This window comes from Bombyx mori, chromosome 1, assembly GCF_030269925.1.
Source record: "Bombyx mori chromosome 1, ASM3026992v2".
In the NCBI taxonomy this organism is placed as follows: domain Eukaryota; kingdom Metazoa; phylum Arthropoda; class Insecta; order Lepidoptera; family Bombycidae; genus Bombyx; species Bombyx mori.
The window spans coordinates 5,368,487-5,385,860 of record NC_085107.1 but is presented as its reverse complement, the minus strand read 5'-3'; the positions used below and the strand labels follow the sequence as shown (position 1 = coordinate 5,385,860).

The 17,374-nt window shown below is 34.0% G+C and overlaps 1 protein-coding gene across 4 annotated transcripts in view; it reads left to right on the top strand.

The window, feature by feature from the left end:
• Positions 1 to 17,374, top strand: part of LOC101741679 (epidermal growth factor receptor) — a 132,076-nt gene that overhangs the window by 100,162 nt on the left and 14,540 nt on the right. The window contains exon 1 of one of the 4 annotated variants that reach the window (XM_038014136.2): positions 13,270 to 13,573. The exons of 2 other annotated variants lie outside the window; for them this stretch is intronic. In XM_038014136.2, the coding sequence (XP_037870064.1) occupies positions 13,444 to 13,573 (130 nt within the window). In that variant the 5' untranslated portion in view covers positions 13,270 to 13,443. Of the gene's footprint in view, positions 1 to 13,269; positions 13,574 to 17,374 lie in introns of those variants that run through there. One more of the 4 variants, XM_004929742.5, reaches the window with a different exon arrangement.

The following is a 17,374-nucleotide window of genomic DNA, read 5'->3' as shown; positions in this document are numbered from 1 at the left end:
TGACCCTCTGAATCTACAAAGTGACATTAGATCTCTTTGTATTTTGAATAATTTGGTTCGTGAAAAACGCCAGAGGAGATTACCACTGCGTTCTTCGACAAATTCTTTTTTTGTTTCTTCTTCTTCTTTTTCCTTTTCTTTCTGCTATTTCAAAACTAACGAGATTTTAAATGATTGTCTAGATATTGTCTTGGTAATGACCCTTTACTGATATCCAAGAGAAGGGCCGTTTTACTATAAGGTGAGCTGGATTCGTCTACCTGCAAAGACAACAAACAGCATTGAAGCAAACATTTGTAATGAAATGTAAACACCCTTTTTTCTAAAACAATCAAATGATGAACTCTAAAATATTTTCAAGCTGAAAACGAAGCTAAAATTAAAATGTATGCATAGAGAAGTAAAACCATACACTAAACAACTACTTTTTAACTAACTAACCACTTTTTATGCTTTAATAAAGTGACAACACTTACATATTATTAAACGGCGGATGGGGCAGAAAGATCCTTGCGTGGAGACCACTGGCGAGCGCAGTGTGGGACAGCTATCTACCAGATGGACCGACAACCTAGTGAGAATAGCTGGGTCACGTTGGATGCAGGTGGCAAGAGATCGGCCGCACTGGACATCACTTGGAGATGCCTATGTTCAGCAGTGGACAGAGTGAGATGATGATGATGACATAAATGCTGCCTATCATCTTGGTGATAGTTAAAAAAGATCGTGAGCATCAATTTGTAGGCACAGTAAAGAACATGAAAACTAACTACGGAATGGATGACTATAATAAAGACGGAAATTTTAAAAAAGGAAGACCCGCTCATATAGCACGATTCGCATTTATATTTCGTTTAAATATTTAGAGGCAAAAAACCTCTTTTGTAGCGAGCGTGCGAACACAGATGATCCTTTTGTTGTCATACGATGTACATCTATCTCGATGATCTTTATTTTGGGAGAGAAAAAAAACCGTATGCATGGCCGCAAGATATCTTCTATGTACTGAACAGTTTCATTCAGTAAGGCCGCAAAGAACTCCAAGAGTTAAGATCATTGCTCTTTAGTGACGAAAACAAGTTTTTGAACTTAATCAGCTAATAATAAATCAAGCAAGATTTTTTTTGTATCACACTGAGAAATAGCAACATTCTTCCGACTTTACTCCTGGGAAAAAACTATGTTAAATTTATATAAGGTTTTTTATTTGTTTTTTTTTACGTCAATGTCAATATTATTATTAAACAAGCAAATATTTTTTTTTTATAAATTTACAATAACGCCGAATTCAGAACGAAATGCCACAAAGCGTCTTGCAAAATAACAATAGAGTATGCAGAAACGAAATATAAATATTGTTCAATCTAAAATGCTGCTTCCAGGAACACAGATCATTACCATGTGAATTACTCATATGAGATGCAACTGGATGTAATCTTCACGTCCTCGACAACTTTGCATATCATTGTTCGTTTGAACAACCCTTTGAAAGACATCTAATTTGGAATTCTGTTCTTAACAACATTTATCAGTTTCATCAAAACAATATTCAAGATTCACGAAGCATCTTTTGTTCGCGTTATTGAAAATCTTATCTCCCGTTTTCGATGCATTGAAGATTGCGTTTAAATTGTTAAAAAAAAATCAAATTAAAACTTTTATGTTATTATAAATAAACATGTTCAGAGTATTAAACCAATATCAGCTTATCAAAATAATATTTCTCATTTTTTTTTTAAAACGACACACTTTTAGACTGTCTTTTGTCCTTTTCAAGTAAAAAAATTATAATTGATTTAGAATATCGCAACAGAACAAGAAGGCGTTTCATAAAACCTCTGCTATGCAAGATATTTCTTGACTTATCTTGATACCATTAAAACGAACTGTCGGGGGTGGCATCTGCCACGAAATTTGATTTCTTACCATTCCACTAACGATTCGAATAGTTCTTTACATCCAACGGAGTATTAAAAAAAATAAGTCAAACGATACTGCTACTTATCTCCGAAGAATTAAGCGTAAAGTTGTTTGTATAATATAAAGGTTTCGTCATGGCTTTATATCATAAACTCGGTATCGTCCAACCCCAACTCAGTGGGGTACTGAAAGCTAAGATTGTGTTTTTATTACGAACATTTTATAATGTACCGCGATTATTAAGTTTCTACTTTTATTATTAATGATCGGTAACATAATTTCTAATGTGACTCTAACTTCGGTTCAAGAAGTTTCTTTTTCCTTTATTTTTGGTGGATCATTACTATCGTTCGATTGTAATTTAATAGCACTGGTATTAGAATGACTGGAATGTGAGATTCAGGCAGTTTTTGAGACAAATTATTTGTTTGAATTTTTTATAGATGCTTAAATTACAATGAAGACAAGAAAAAGGTGTATTTGTGGCGTTATCATATATTTTCACCAAATTATAGGTATGTCAAAATTTTTACAGAGATGTGTCAAAACATAAACTAATATTATTACATGACAGCTTGTTAACACCACGATAATTTATTTGCGCAATTCTACAAACTTCATCCTCCTAACGATAAGACGTGTTCGTTAAAAATCAATTACTACATCTGAAAATAGAAAATAGTGTTTTTCTTATTATTACAAGAAGATAATTGTAAGAGAAGTTGAAATATTTGATTTAAAAAAAACTTTTTATTTTTAAACCACTACGATATTAATAGCTAGCACGTCATAATAACCAATCTACAGATCAGTTCTTAGAACGGTTGGAACACTCGAGATCCTTGGTCGTATTATGGTCGAAACAAGCTAACCATTGTTCATTAAGCGGTGACCACAAACAAATGCGACGATATTTTATTGTTAAGGGAAATCCCTGTCCAATATTTACAGCCGAATCATATCTACGTTTGGAAAAAAATCAAAGAATGAAACTTGTGTATTTCATGACGCGCGTATTTCGGCGCGATATTTAGCTGCGGGTATAGTATGGCAACTAACTTTTTTAATTGATACTGTATGTATTTTAATATAGTACTCCAATTGAAAAGGTACTTATTTAATTTGGTTTCATCAAAAAGTGCATGGAAAATTAATCAAATAAAACTTTAAGTATGGGTCAGTCTTAGTGCCCGATATTAGGAACCAATTGCTTTTTTTTAAATCTTCAATTTTAAAAGACAAGACGGTCGTGAAAGTCGTCTGTCGAAAGTACTGAGGCCTCAAAAGGTGGACGACGGCCGCGTGCAAACTTTGGTGACCTTCAGTTTCAGATAAACTGTCATAATAAACTAGTCCAGTATTGAGTGGTTACCGAAGCAAACAGCTTAACCATTGCACAAATGTTTTTACCCTTGGCACATATTATATCTGCCAATCAAACTTATTAGTTTCATAGCAAAAATAAGTACAGGGATAGTTGAAATTATCCGTGCGCCCTCAACATAGGCACTGTCGACAGTAATTACGCTTAGGGATTGCCTATTTCGTTGCTATTACCCAATATTCTTTTCCTGTCTTTTAAAAATAGTTCGTCAATGCGTACGGTACGTAGTTAGAAAGAAATGGTACTTACTTACATGCTCGATTCTAATCGTATTGCACGGATCTCTACTCATTAGAAACTTTGAAATAATACGTTTTAATACATCAGTGTAAGCTTAAGTTTAGGTATTAATGCCAAAAATTTATTTTCACTAGCACTTGGCGTCGTCCAGCCGGGCCTCACAGTTGCATTTTAACAATGGCACTTGACTTGCATTGTTATTCAACAATAGGCTTTGATTTCGTCTATTGTATGAGCAGGTAGCTTACGTTCCCGCTGCACTTCTTAATCCCTTGTAAGGGCATATTGTTTTCACTCGAGTACTCATATACTTTCAGTTGTAAATGAATTTTAATGTTAGTTGTAATTGACCGATACGAAAACATTTTAATATTCTTCAAATACGATTTTTATTTTTAATTCATATTTTCAATCGGGCACCTTCATATTGATTGAATGTCATGCGATAAAAATTAAATTATCGATTTCAGAATCTAGCAAATCAGATAAGCTTATTATTTATTACCTATAAATATATGGGGATGCCCTAAAAATTTTTTTTTTGAGCTTATAATTATAAACCCTTTTAGTATTCATAGATCATGAAAAATGTATACGTTCACTGTGTTAACAACAGAAAAATAAATGTTTTTGCTATTAAAAAATGTACTGTCTGCAATTAAAAATCATAAAATCATGTAGTGAACATCGCTTTATGACATTTTAGGTCATTTAGTTTTATTACTTTTTAATTTTAGGGCTTTACCTACGAAGTTGTGGTTTCGTGTACAGCAAGTTAAAGTTATGTTTTTATAAACATTTTTTATTTATATCAATTGATATATTCACCCGTGCTATCAATACATCTTTGCCAGCGCAATGGTAATTTTTCAATGCCCTTCTTGAAGAAGGCAGGTAGGTAGGTGTACGGGAACCAATAAACACTTCAAAGGTACTTTGTACTGTCTCTCGGGTATTGAAATATTTTCGTGCCAAGAAATTGACAAATCTTATGAAAAAGTGAAGAAGACTGTCGGCGCAAGGTCTGGTTACAGTGGAAGTTGAAAAACTTCCAACCCTAGATCTTGTAGCTTAGAGACCGTCTATTATGCCCTATGAGGTAAAGCGTTATCGTGTAGGAGCGGTCGGGACGAACGATTAACCAAAGCTGCTTGAGATTCGGGAGCTTCTCCATCATTGTGTCCAATGCACATCCGCAGTAATGCTGGTGCCATTTGGTGTGAGTGTGAACGAGATAGTCATAACTCATCACGTATTGATGAATTATACCGGCACTAGAATTAAACTCTCTTAGCAGTAAATTTTCGTTTGAGGTCATAGATGACCGCAACATGATAATCCCTTACCAATATCAATCCACTGCTCATTGCAACTGGCAATGAGGTTCAAAATCGCTTTGTTTCTGTGTCTGTTAAGAAAACGCAAGGCTGTATGGCCTTTGTTAACGCTGACGATCGCCCAGCTCGTGCTGCACCCACTTGTCAAGTTTTTTTTGCCTTACCTATTTGACTATCGTTGTAAACTACTAACTTTTATTTATTCATTGCATAGATGAGTGGACGAGCTCAAAGCCCATCTAATGTTAAGAGGCTATCGGAGCCTATAGACATTTACAACGTAAATGCCGCTATCCACCTTGAGATATGAGTTCTAAGGTCTCGGCATAGTTACAACGGCTGCCCCACCTTTCAAACCGAAACGCATTACTGCTTCACGGCAGGAATAGGCAGGGTGGTGGTACCTAACCGCGCGGACTCACAAGAGGTCCTACCACCAGCATGTCGAATATTGTCGACTTTCACTATCACTTTTAATTTGTCGTCGCTGACTTTAGTTTTCAATCGACCACGATGTTCATTTTTTTTTAATTAAAATTTCCATGTCGGAAGCTTTTAACCCAACAACGAGTCGTGCGTTCGCTTTTAGTGTTCACTTCGTACAAGTCGTTAATGTTTAAAGCCCTTTGCGCGGCATTGCTACTGAGACAAAACTCGTACCTATTTCTTGATAATTCGTAACTTTATCTTTTCCACATTGATGAAAAAAATTATAGCTAAAACAACATAACACTAATCAGTAAAGGAATTTAAAAATAGAATCCCTTTTTTTTTCAAAATAAAATTCATTTGACATTAGAATAATATAATAGCCAGCCATACATAAATATTATACTTTATAGTTTACCTATTTTTATAGTCTATCGAAGGATTACGCTAAGGCGATTTTGATTTTTGTTTTACCGCCAAATAACCAGTACATTTTTCTCATTGTGTACACACATCACAAAAACCTTAACAATCATTTTTAAAAGATTTTTTTTGAAGGATTACGCGAATTTCTTTCGTAAACTAATTTTTGAATTGCGATATAATTGCTCATAACTTGAAAGACTGCAGAGATGATTGCAATAGCCATTTATTTCAATAATATAATAGTGAAAACGTTCACTAAAACTTTTCTGCCTAACGAATGCGCTCCCATCAAAGATAATTTAGCGCAAAATTATAACCTTTATTTTAAATTGACATAATGGTAAATGGATAATTATTCAAGGCATATGGCCTGGCAAGCATGGGGAACTGTTGTATTAAAAAATTGTGTAACTTAATAAATTTCGTTCTATTTGGAAAGTATGTAATTTTGGAAGAAAAAATTTTAAAATCAAAAAACTAAGTTAACTTAATAAATATGGAAAAAAATCTACATAAACCTAAATAAGAGCTCTGACAATGTCAGGGGAAACACGAGATAAAAAAAAAAAAAAAAAAAAAAAAAAAAATTATTCAAGGCAAATGGATATCGTGAATTCAACAAGAATTCTAAGTTATATCGGAAATTCGATCGGAATTAATTCTTTCAGTGGCCAGAATGTAAGTGAAATAAATTATTACAATAATAAAGTATTATAAAAGTTTAGATTCTTATTGTTAAAGTAGCCCAATGCACTCTTGCACTTTGGTGACCACACACAGGTTTTCTTCATTAGTGCAAAGAAATTTTATAATTACAACAATTACTCCTGTAATAGTAATTAACGAACAGATTGAATTCTCAATTGGCCGTCGATTTTCAACCAAATTATATTTTAAACATAAATACGTACTTGGTTTTCAAGAAATTAACAGAACATTGCCGATTAACATATTAAAGTTAGTTATTAATTTGAAATTAATCGTAAGTCTGCAATTTCAAGCAATTTCAATACAGCGGAGTTTATTCTTTTCATTTTATCATTAAGTGAATCGTTAAAATTGATTTATATATTTAAAAAATAAAAGAAATGCTTTTTATTTTGTTCTCTATGCATTCCTACACCATTCATCTGATTGTGATTCATTTGATTATCAATTCTGAGCAAGTTTCAGTCGTAAACTCACTAATTCAAAATAGATGGCGCGCTTGCAGCTTAAGCGAATTGCTTTATTTCGTATATTTACAGATCGTGACTGTGAATGTATGAAATAAAAATTCTACGCATTTCCATTCTAGCTATATCTAGATCGGAGGGTTTACGACAATGATTTATACGGTTCTTAATCAGAAGATAAACATGCCTGGATCTGCCTATCAATAATCAATTAGCCTGGATAGTTAGACAAGGTCACAGCCCATCTGATATTAGTGGCTCTTTCAGTCCGGAGACATGACAACTTCGATAGCACCGCCCACTTTAAGACATGCGAATATATACATATATCAAACTGAAATATGATTTGCGCAAGAAATAAGCCAGCGGCTAGTATTTACCTTATTTCTATACATCTTTCCTTCTTCCCTATCCCTAATGATTCTTGTCCACCTGATGGTTGCCTGGAAGAGATCGCTCTTAGCGATAAGACCGCCAATTGTACTTTTTTGTGTTTAATGTATCGCACTGTTTATTTGTTTTTTGGTGTACAATAAAGAATACTCTCTCTCTCTCTCTCTCTCGCTCCTAATCCTTATACAGAGTACTTGGTATTGTGAAACAATGCATGCAACCCTATATCTGTTATTTCGAAGCCTCCGAGAGACACTTGGTAAATCAGATCGAGCATCGGCTTAGTTTGAAGCGGACAGAGAACTGGTCCGAAAGCTTATAAAGAGACAAAAACAAAAGTTGTTCTGTCTTAGACGTCACCGAAAAAAGCATTTCAAACGAAAAACGTTAACAAACCAGTGGCATACTAACAAAAGAATTCGGTGCAAAGATAAAATAGCTTCTTAATTTGTTTTGTAATAACGAAATGACATAATTACAATTGTACGGTACTACTGGCCGACACCAGTTCCCGAACCGGTCCGCTTGCGAAAAATGTCGTTTGAGTTTTATTTCATTGCCACATTTTTTGTCCTCTTTAATGTCCTAGGAAAATACGTTCCGATAATTTTAGTACCATAAATAGAAATATGTTTGTTAAAGAATTTATATATATGTTATATAGTATATATTTAAGTTACAATTTTTCAATTGAATTGATTCTAGTTGGTATATAAACTTATGTTAGAATCCGCAACATTATACATTGAGTACTTTAGTCAATTTTGAGTTTCATTCTCAAAAAAATTGCTCATCTTCTATCTTCCATATACATATTATTATATAAAAATGAATTGCTGTTCGTTAGTCTTGCTAAAACTTGAGAACGGCTGGACCGATTTGTCTAATTTTGGTCTTGAATTATTTGTGGAAGTCCAGAGAAGGTTTAAAAGGTAGATAAATATGAAAATGCTCGGAATTAAATAAAAATAACTATTTTGTTTTTCTTTTGATGTGTCCCCCGTCTGACGGATTCCTTTTGTTTGTTTTAAGTTTATTTTATACAAAAGTTTAGGTCTTTTATTTATCGATTGAGGCACTGCAAAGTCTGCCGAATCAGCTAATTTTTACTAAAAACAACAAAAATATTTGCACATATATGTCGGACTGAAATAATCAAATGAAACAAAAACCACAATAGACTTAAGCTAATTTGTTTAAAAAATATGACAACCAATAAGCAAATTAACAGTAATAATAGGTATATAAGACGTGAACCATGCTTACTGTGATATTCTAGATTGCCAGAGGAATGTTGTGCTGAAACCGCTACCACTTTACAGCCTGTGAACTCCTTGTTGATCGTATCGCAAAGACATATCTATACCGTGTACATTACCAACTCAATACATATTGAACTTTAGAATGACTGTATTATAACCAGCAATGTTCATCGCGCAATTCGTTGGCAACTTTGTTCTCGTGCGACGATCGTCCAGCCGCGGTCTAAGTCTTGTACACTTTCGTAAAGAGTTCAACGCGCGCTCAACAAACGCTCGTACAAAGTACACAGGATTATCTAAGCGTTGTAAATAATTGTTGACATTTCACTGTGTGCTTGCTCGTGGTAATTGAAATCTATCGAACGCTCTAAGATCGATAAGAATCCAGACTTAACGGTTTTAATGACGTATAAAATGTAATGCTCGTGTTTTTTTCTTATTTTTTTTTTCGGGAATCGATATTTTATTTTATGAGTTATGAGGTGTATGATAGTTTTTGTAATGTACATAATAATTATTCGATTGCTTATTAGAAGATTTCTTCTGGTACTAATTTCGTGTTTACTTATTGATAGATTGTGTTATGAGGACGCAGGAGTGCATACCATTTTCCTGTTTAATTATAAGCGAATCACCCATTCCGTCTTGTCTAATGTAATTGAAACATCAATCTATAGTATGAAAAAGTAGCATTACAATATTATTATCTTTACGCTTCGATTGATTTCACTTAAACAGTTCTCGGTATTTTAGTAAGTAGTAGTAGTCTTTATTTTATGGAGCATATGAGCTATATTATTATTCAGGCTTGTTTCGGTTTTCTTTTGTTTCATGACAGCTATAGCTTCTGTATTTTATATTGTTCAATTCCAGTCTTGATTCACTCTAACTGTGAGAAATCTGCCTTAATGTAAACAAGAACGAGTTATCGACGTTATCGGATAAACACAGTTATAATACGAACAGAGAGAAACTCATTTTTTTTTTATTGCTTAGATGTGTGGACGAGCTCACAGCCCACCTGATGTTAAGTGGTCACTGGAGCCCATAGACATCTACAACGTAAATGCGCCACCCACCTCGAGATATAAGTTTTAAGGTCTCAGTATAGTTACAACGGCTACCCCACCCTTCGAACCGAAACGCATTACTGCTTCACGGCGGAAATAGGCGGGGTGGTGGTACCTATCCGTGCGGACTCCCAAGAGGTCCTACCACCAGTGATTACGCAAATTATAATTTTGCGGGTTTGATTTTTATTACACGATATTATTCCTTCACCGTGGTCAGTCAATCGAGAACATTTGTTGAGTACGTATTTCATTAGAAAAATTGGTACCCGCCTGCGGGATTCGAACACCGGTGCATCGCTTCAACACGAATGCACCGGACGTCTTATCCTTTAGGCCACGACGACTTCAAAACTCATTTTATATATTTGACGATTTTTGTTAATGAAATATTGCTTTTCCGGTGAGTACTCTCGTACTGTTCTCCCATGTTTTATTCCTGACAGTTTCTGTGGTTACAGAGGAATCAAGATAAAAATACTATTATTGTTATGGGACACAGAAACAAGTTTGATAGTCGTGTCGACTGCGTCTGAACAGATAACGTTTATGTTATAACATCAGATTTCGTTACTTACATTAATTTGAAACTAGCAGTGTATTAAGACGTCGTGTGTTTCGAGGCTTCAACGGAGAAACACATTACAGATAAGACCGGAACATCTCCGTTTTCCCTTAATAAAGAGGTACTAGCATTAATTAAAACTCGTATCCAAACACGAATCAAACTTTAATAACAATATTATAATACTAATTAAGAATATTCATTAATAACAATGTTGTAATCTATATATTAATACGTGAAGTAAAAACTTGATATCCCTTTATACGAAAATTGCGCGGACGGAGGAGCATGAAATTTTCCACACTTATAGAGAGTATAGAGAAGAAGTGCACAATGCCAATATTTTTTTAAAATAATGCATAAAAGATACATTAAATCAATAAAGAAAACATTACACTCACCACATACTGTGTATTTGACGCACACACGCATGCATACTATTTACTGTCAAACTTTTGTTCTTGACGTCTGTTGTCAAATTGAGAATAGAATATGGTTTGTCTTTGTTAATATTTTTATAGTGTAGTCTTGGCGAAATTTGTGATTATAGAAGTATAAAATACAATCATAATAGTGTACAAACTTACAATTCCAATTAATTATAGTCGAATTTCGACTACTGCGGGACCTCTAGTACTTACTAATCAATCAATCATATGAGCCTTTTTAATTTCGATAATTCTAGCCCTTACATATAATATACTAGCGACCCGCCCTCGCTTCGCTTCGGAAACATTAAAACACACATGAAACCAAAAAAAATAATTAAAAAAAGTAGCCTATGTTCATCAGGGACAATGTCGGCTTCTAATGGAAAAAGAATTTTTCAAATCGGTCCAGTAGTTTCGGAGCCTATTCGAAACAAACAAACAAACAAATCTTTCCTCTTTATAATATTAGTATAGATTTTTCTCTATTAGCGGTTTGCTGGAAGAAAACTCAGCGAAAGGGTGACTTAAACTCACATTCACGCTTAATATTTGAGTATATACTTTGGGCAGTTGTTTTATTTTGTTTACAATACGTCTTTTCGCATTAAAAATGTACAATTTCCAAAAATATTCGAAATTGAGTTAATATGCGGAATCATTTGGTATCACCAGTATCTTTCTTATAAATACTGTCCAGAGAGCGTAGTTTAGTTCTAGTTTTTTTTTTAGTTTACCTATATTTTGACTACTATTAACAAAATTAATACATAATTTTATCTTACTTCTTCAAAAGACAGATAATGTAACTGATAAAAATAAAAACGAAATGTTGCAAAGATGATTAATATTCAAAATATCATATTAATAAACCTTTAAAACACTCTCCTGTAAAATTAGTTAGTTTTGAGCTTTATACAGTTTTAATGCGAGAAGACGAATTTTGTGTAGATAGTATAAACAAAAACCCATTTTAGTTGTACGTATGTATATTCAAATGAACCTGCCTATACGACGTAAAAGTTAATTACGTAACGTTTCTACATGTCTTCGGTTTTCAATAAAAATTAATCATTTCGTAATATTCGCTGTCGCATCGCGCCGTGTACGTCCGCCCGGTGCCGTATCTTGTATGCAAATGACAGTAAAACTACCATAGTTTCAAGTCCAACGATTTGTTTTTTAACAATTTAATGGCGGCCGTATACCTACCTAATGTTTAATGTTGATATATTCAGAAAAGAACTGTAGTTTCGTTAACTGAATTCCATCGGAACAATAAACCACGGCGCAATGTTAGTTAAAATGTTCAGTTAGAAAAGGTTTGTGAAGATAATGTGACGGTGGGTTTTTTTTTAATTAGAATTTTGTAGTGCATTGCCTTCTTCGTATAATATTACTAAAAATACTATACTATCTGATGAATGAGGTACATAAGTAGATATCAAAATTTTTAACAGAAAAAATGCATTCATGCATGCTTACAAGAAAAGGGCGAATTTTAGTCAAATTTTTAAAATTTTATTTAAACAAACAATTATAATAACAGTATTCAAACTGAACGTAGGAGTATGTATCTGATAATACTGCATTCTTTAATAATATATTTCAATTAGTTTATAAAAAATAACCTCCCGTATCGGTCTCCAATTCGAAGCGTGACCTATTTTCTTTTAAGTTAAAATTAATTGCAATATTTGTGCGTTTTGATTATTGACATCAAAAATGTTTTGATTTCAGTTCCTGACATAACACGAATTTATGTGAATCGATAAAATTCAATAGCATTTTTTCTTCGAAAGCATCAAGCATTAACCATAAAAACGAGTTTAATCTACCTTTATAATTTTATAGTCTCAAGCGTACGTTAAGAGTTACTTTTGTGTCCCATAACACATATTTACATAACTCGAAACACTTTAATTTATAGTTTGCAGTTGGACATGTGCCGTGCTGCTTCCAAACAAATTAGAATTAACTAATAACCTCTCCGTCCAAACAGCAATTTGATGAAGAAATTTGTTTCGTCTCAAGTGCTGGATAGCACATCCTAAAAATATAGTAAACAAATGCTTGGATAGGATTGCTTGGATAGGATAAATAAAAGGAGTACATAGTTGATTCCTGTTCGTAATTTACGGTTACCCAAGGTTACATTTGGATTCCCCAAGAGAACACTTTCGGTGCACTCGAGTTAAACAGTCCGGTTTATCAACACCAGCACGGGCCACAATGCGTAGTTATTAAGTTTTATTACGTGGTGGCTTTTTTTTTTAGTCCAACGCATACCTGAGTCTTTCTCGACGTTTACCTGTGCTTCGGAGAGGGAGTAAGGGACTGTAGAACTAGTGATGTTTAGAATCGGCAGTGCTGTTCCCTAACACACATTAAACACGCGTTATACCTGTTACAATTTATTTAGAGCTTGCATTAGTAAATGATTAAGTAATTTTGGTGTTTCTTTAAATAATGGCTTATTTTCGGTTTTAAATGAGTAGGTGCTGTTTTAGATCGGTGCGAGCTTTTGACCGTATCTTTATCAAAGATTTCGCTTTTAAATAGAAACATACGTAATTACTTTTTATCTCATCGTGCACGATCTTATCACGTCAAAGATATCCATTCAAGGATATGTACAAGAAAACCAAATTTCCCGCCCAAAGTGTCGATCATTGCGGTAACGAGTCTGAAAAGCGTTAGATCTGTGGGTGCGCCCGCGCAACGCAAGCCTCCAGAAACCGGCCGGGCCAGTACACGATGGAAGTTAGTGCCGGGCGCTCGTGTCTGAGGCAGCTTCGCGAGTGATGTCGCAGCATGGTCGCTGCTCGTGCCTTGTTGTGGTGCCTGTGCCTTGCCGCTTTCGGGACGGTGGACGCCGCCAAACACCGCAACCACCATCCCGTCAACTCAAGACATAAACATTCGGAATTCGTTAAAGGAAAAAGTAAGTGCCGCCCACGGATCCAGTGCGTGTATTATAAATTGTGAAAGAAAAAAAAAAAACAAAAAAAAACAAATGTAGTGTACGTTTGTAACGTGACCTCAATCGGTGGAACAAAGCTGTAAAATAGCGCCATAAACTTGTAGCAATAGACTTAGTACGGTCTAATCGCGGCAATAAAATAAACAAAGCTTATCTCGAGGCTACAGACGTAGCCTTATATAGTTCGGAAAGCTGGGTGTCGGTACAGTGAACTGAACGAGAGGCTGTGCGCAAGCATGGCCCGTCAACGCGAAACAATTAAATCACATCTTGCCTGTGACAATGTTCTCTCAGGGAGCGTCAAAAGGATGCGACTCGAACTCCTTTGAGACCAGTTTTAAATAGGCAAGGTGCGCTTTTGTTAAGCGTTCTGACTTCCACGCTTGTGCAGCTTTTATGTGCCATGCTAAGATCGTGTTAAATTTATTTTAAAACTTTAACAAATATACTTGTTATTGAACTTAAGCTTGATGATGGCATGGTAAGCCAACGTGATTTCTTAAAATATATTTTTTAAAGATCATTTGCTCACGAGAAATCCTATAATAAGCCTAATGAATGAAAATAAAGGTTTTCATCTGATAGAAGCTTGCATTAAAGCACAGCAAACAAAAGCTTTACTACGGTATATTTTAAGGTACGGTACGGTACGGTACGGATGTTTTTGTTGTTTACCTTAAGCAAAAAATTGTATAGATTTATAAGCGAGATATAATGCAATAACAAATTTACAGGGGGGGGGGATCGAACGCTAAATTTAAAACGCATATCTAATATACATTTGTTACAATAAACAAAAAAATACCAACAATAAAATGACAGCGTCTTCGTAGTTGTCAATCTATTAAAAAAATACTATCCAGACAGACAAGCATGTTCAGGACTACAAACATTTATGTAATTTCTCCAGTGAATACTATAGCATATGATCTACTTGTTAGCAAGCGGTCACCATCTCCGCGAACATCTACAATTAGTGACACAGCTAAACTACCCACTAAAAGTAATATGTGTAAAATTATATGTGTATAGTCAAATTTTCCTAAAAATAGTCTGCAGCTTACGTGAAAAGCAAAAAAAAAATTCAATAAATGTCGCCATAAAAATATTGGCGCCACAACACACACACACACACGCCCACTGTAGTATATATTTAAGGCGCGTAATAACCAAATTATTGACAATTCTCTAGCAACAAATACACGCAATAGAGTCCTGAGTATTGTTTTACCAATAAGATTAGCTCCATTTGTATTAGATAATTGAAGCCAAGGCAATAATAAAGGTGTTTTTCTCAACATATCGCATACGCGGGTAATCAAACATAAATAATGTTTGTTAGCTAATTAATTATTTTAAACGATCTCTGACATCTTGTATGTGATAAACAAATTTAATTGAATTCTCTGATAATTTACATACAAATACGATACCTTTATCACATACATAATATCAATTGAAAATCTTGGTAATGAGTTGTGACCTCTGCCGTTTCTTGGTGTAGATATAATAATAAATTATAAATAAAGCATAAATCTCACTTAGTTATTTGTATGAAGAGGGTAAGTGAGGATAACTCGGAATGTCGCACAGATATGGACTTTATGTCAAGGTAGGAAGTCATATATTTTTTCACTTTTATTATTTATTCCAAAGTCTGCTCTGGTCCCGTATTGTAACAAAGCAGTATCATTATTGCCGTAAATCTTAAGCAGCAGTAACTATGAAATCTACAATCACTCAAATCAGTTAGTCTGAGTTGTGAAGGACTGAAACTTACAATGGAGCTTTATATTATTGCCAAAAATAAAGCACGTTTTATTTAGCTGCTCTGAAAAAAAAAACACCAAACATTATTTTTATAACCGCGACTCAATGGCCTATTGTTTTATTATAGTCATTGGTTTGAGTTTAGCGAAAACTTCGTTGTATTTTTTATTTTATTTTATTGGTACAACATTTTTTTATTGGCAGGCTTGAGAAAGCATTGGCACGCTTAAACTGTTTTGAACTACATTGTTGTACATATAGTGTCGATAATTCATTAGACAGGTAAATATCGTCATTCGTAATTGGAATTTGTAATTTCATCAAAAGAAAAGTCAAACGACAAGCAATTGCCTACTTTTGCTTTGGAATGCTGATGAATCGTTAGAATCGAATGTTTTGAACAATTTGTGACGCATCAATGGCAAAATAACGGTATCTTGATAGTTATTTCAATGATTATGTTCTTTTAAAAAAATTTAGAAATGTTATATTCGAATTCATTAACATTTCTTAGTTCATAAAACTTCGTTCTAAATTCCACACTTAAATTATTTTAATATTAGATTTTTGTGTGGGAAAATGATGACCTTCGTTTATATAGTTTGTAATTTAATACGTTCGTATAAAATTAATCGAAGTATTAGTTTTAAAAATTTTTTGCATGGGTGCCACCAGTGTTAAGTGATTCGTGAAAACCATAGTGGATTAGTTCCCGATAGCTTTATTAATTTTGTACATCTAAAATCAAGATGATCTTCGCTATCGAAATGATTCCTTTCGGAGGCCGATGCCTTATCCATTAGGCCACAGGGGCTGAAACACACAGCTGAAATAGCCTCTTAAGGCTATCAGCATAGGGAAAAAAAAATCTTTTCGTTTGGACAAACATTTTTCTACTTTAACAAAATTTAGCTTCAGTCTCTTTCGTCTTTCGTTTTCCGAAAACAAACACGTCATTTAAATATCATATTATTACTAGTACTATAATGCTGTGATAACATTACAATTCTCAATAATTCAGCAAACTAATCAATATTTTTCTCTGGTTGCATTTAATGTTACTATAATTCTAGACTATTCGTTCGTTTTATCTTATTTCCCTCGTAAATTTTACTAAAATTTTAATCATTAGCGTTTTATTATGAACATTAATTGCGAATGATATAAACGGATTTAATCGCACGAGTATGAACTCGATCAATAAATAATATAATTGTGCAGGAAAATATTATTATTCTGTTGTTACGTGGCCAAGGAGAACGTGTGTAAGGGGGAGACTACATGTGTGTTGTTTTTATTAATTTTCAAGAGTGATAAGTTACAAAACTGCTTTTTTATTAATGACAGTTTTTTTTAGTTGCAATTTGTATTATTAATTTTTTTATTAATAATGCAATTTAATTAATTATCATCGAAGTTTGTTTGGGGGCAGGTAACCTACTAAATGTTATATGGTAATGACAGTAACCGATGAAAACGTGTTTTAAACAACTGATTTACCAAAAAGTTTATTCCAAATTCTATTTACACAGCAAGAATAGCTAATATTAATACCTGAACATTGAAATTAGATGTACAAACTTTGAACGAGCAGTAATGAAATTTATATAGAAAATTCGAAAGCTTAATATGAAATATATGAGCACAAAGCACCATGGGTCTTTGTTTTAGTTCAGGCCAGTAACTCGACGCTCTAGTAAATTGAATCTAAACATCATAACGAAATTCTGTATAAACTTATTGAATATCAATCTTCATACTGGTACTGGTGGTAGGACCCCTTGTGAGTCCGCGCGGGTAGGTACCACCACCCTGCCTATTTCTGCCGTGAAGCAGTAATGCGTTTCGGTTTGAAGGGTGGGGAGCCGTTGGAGCTATACTTGAGACTTTAGAACTTATATCTCAAGGTGGGTGGCGCATTTACGTTGTAGATGTCTATGGGCTCCAGCAACCACTTAACACCAGGTAGGCTGCGAGCTCGTCCACCCATCT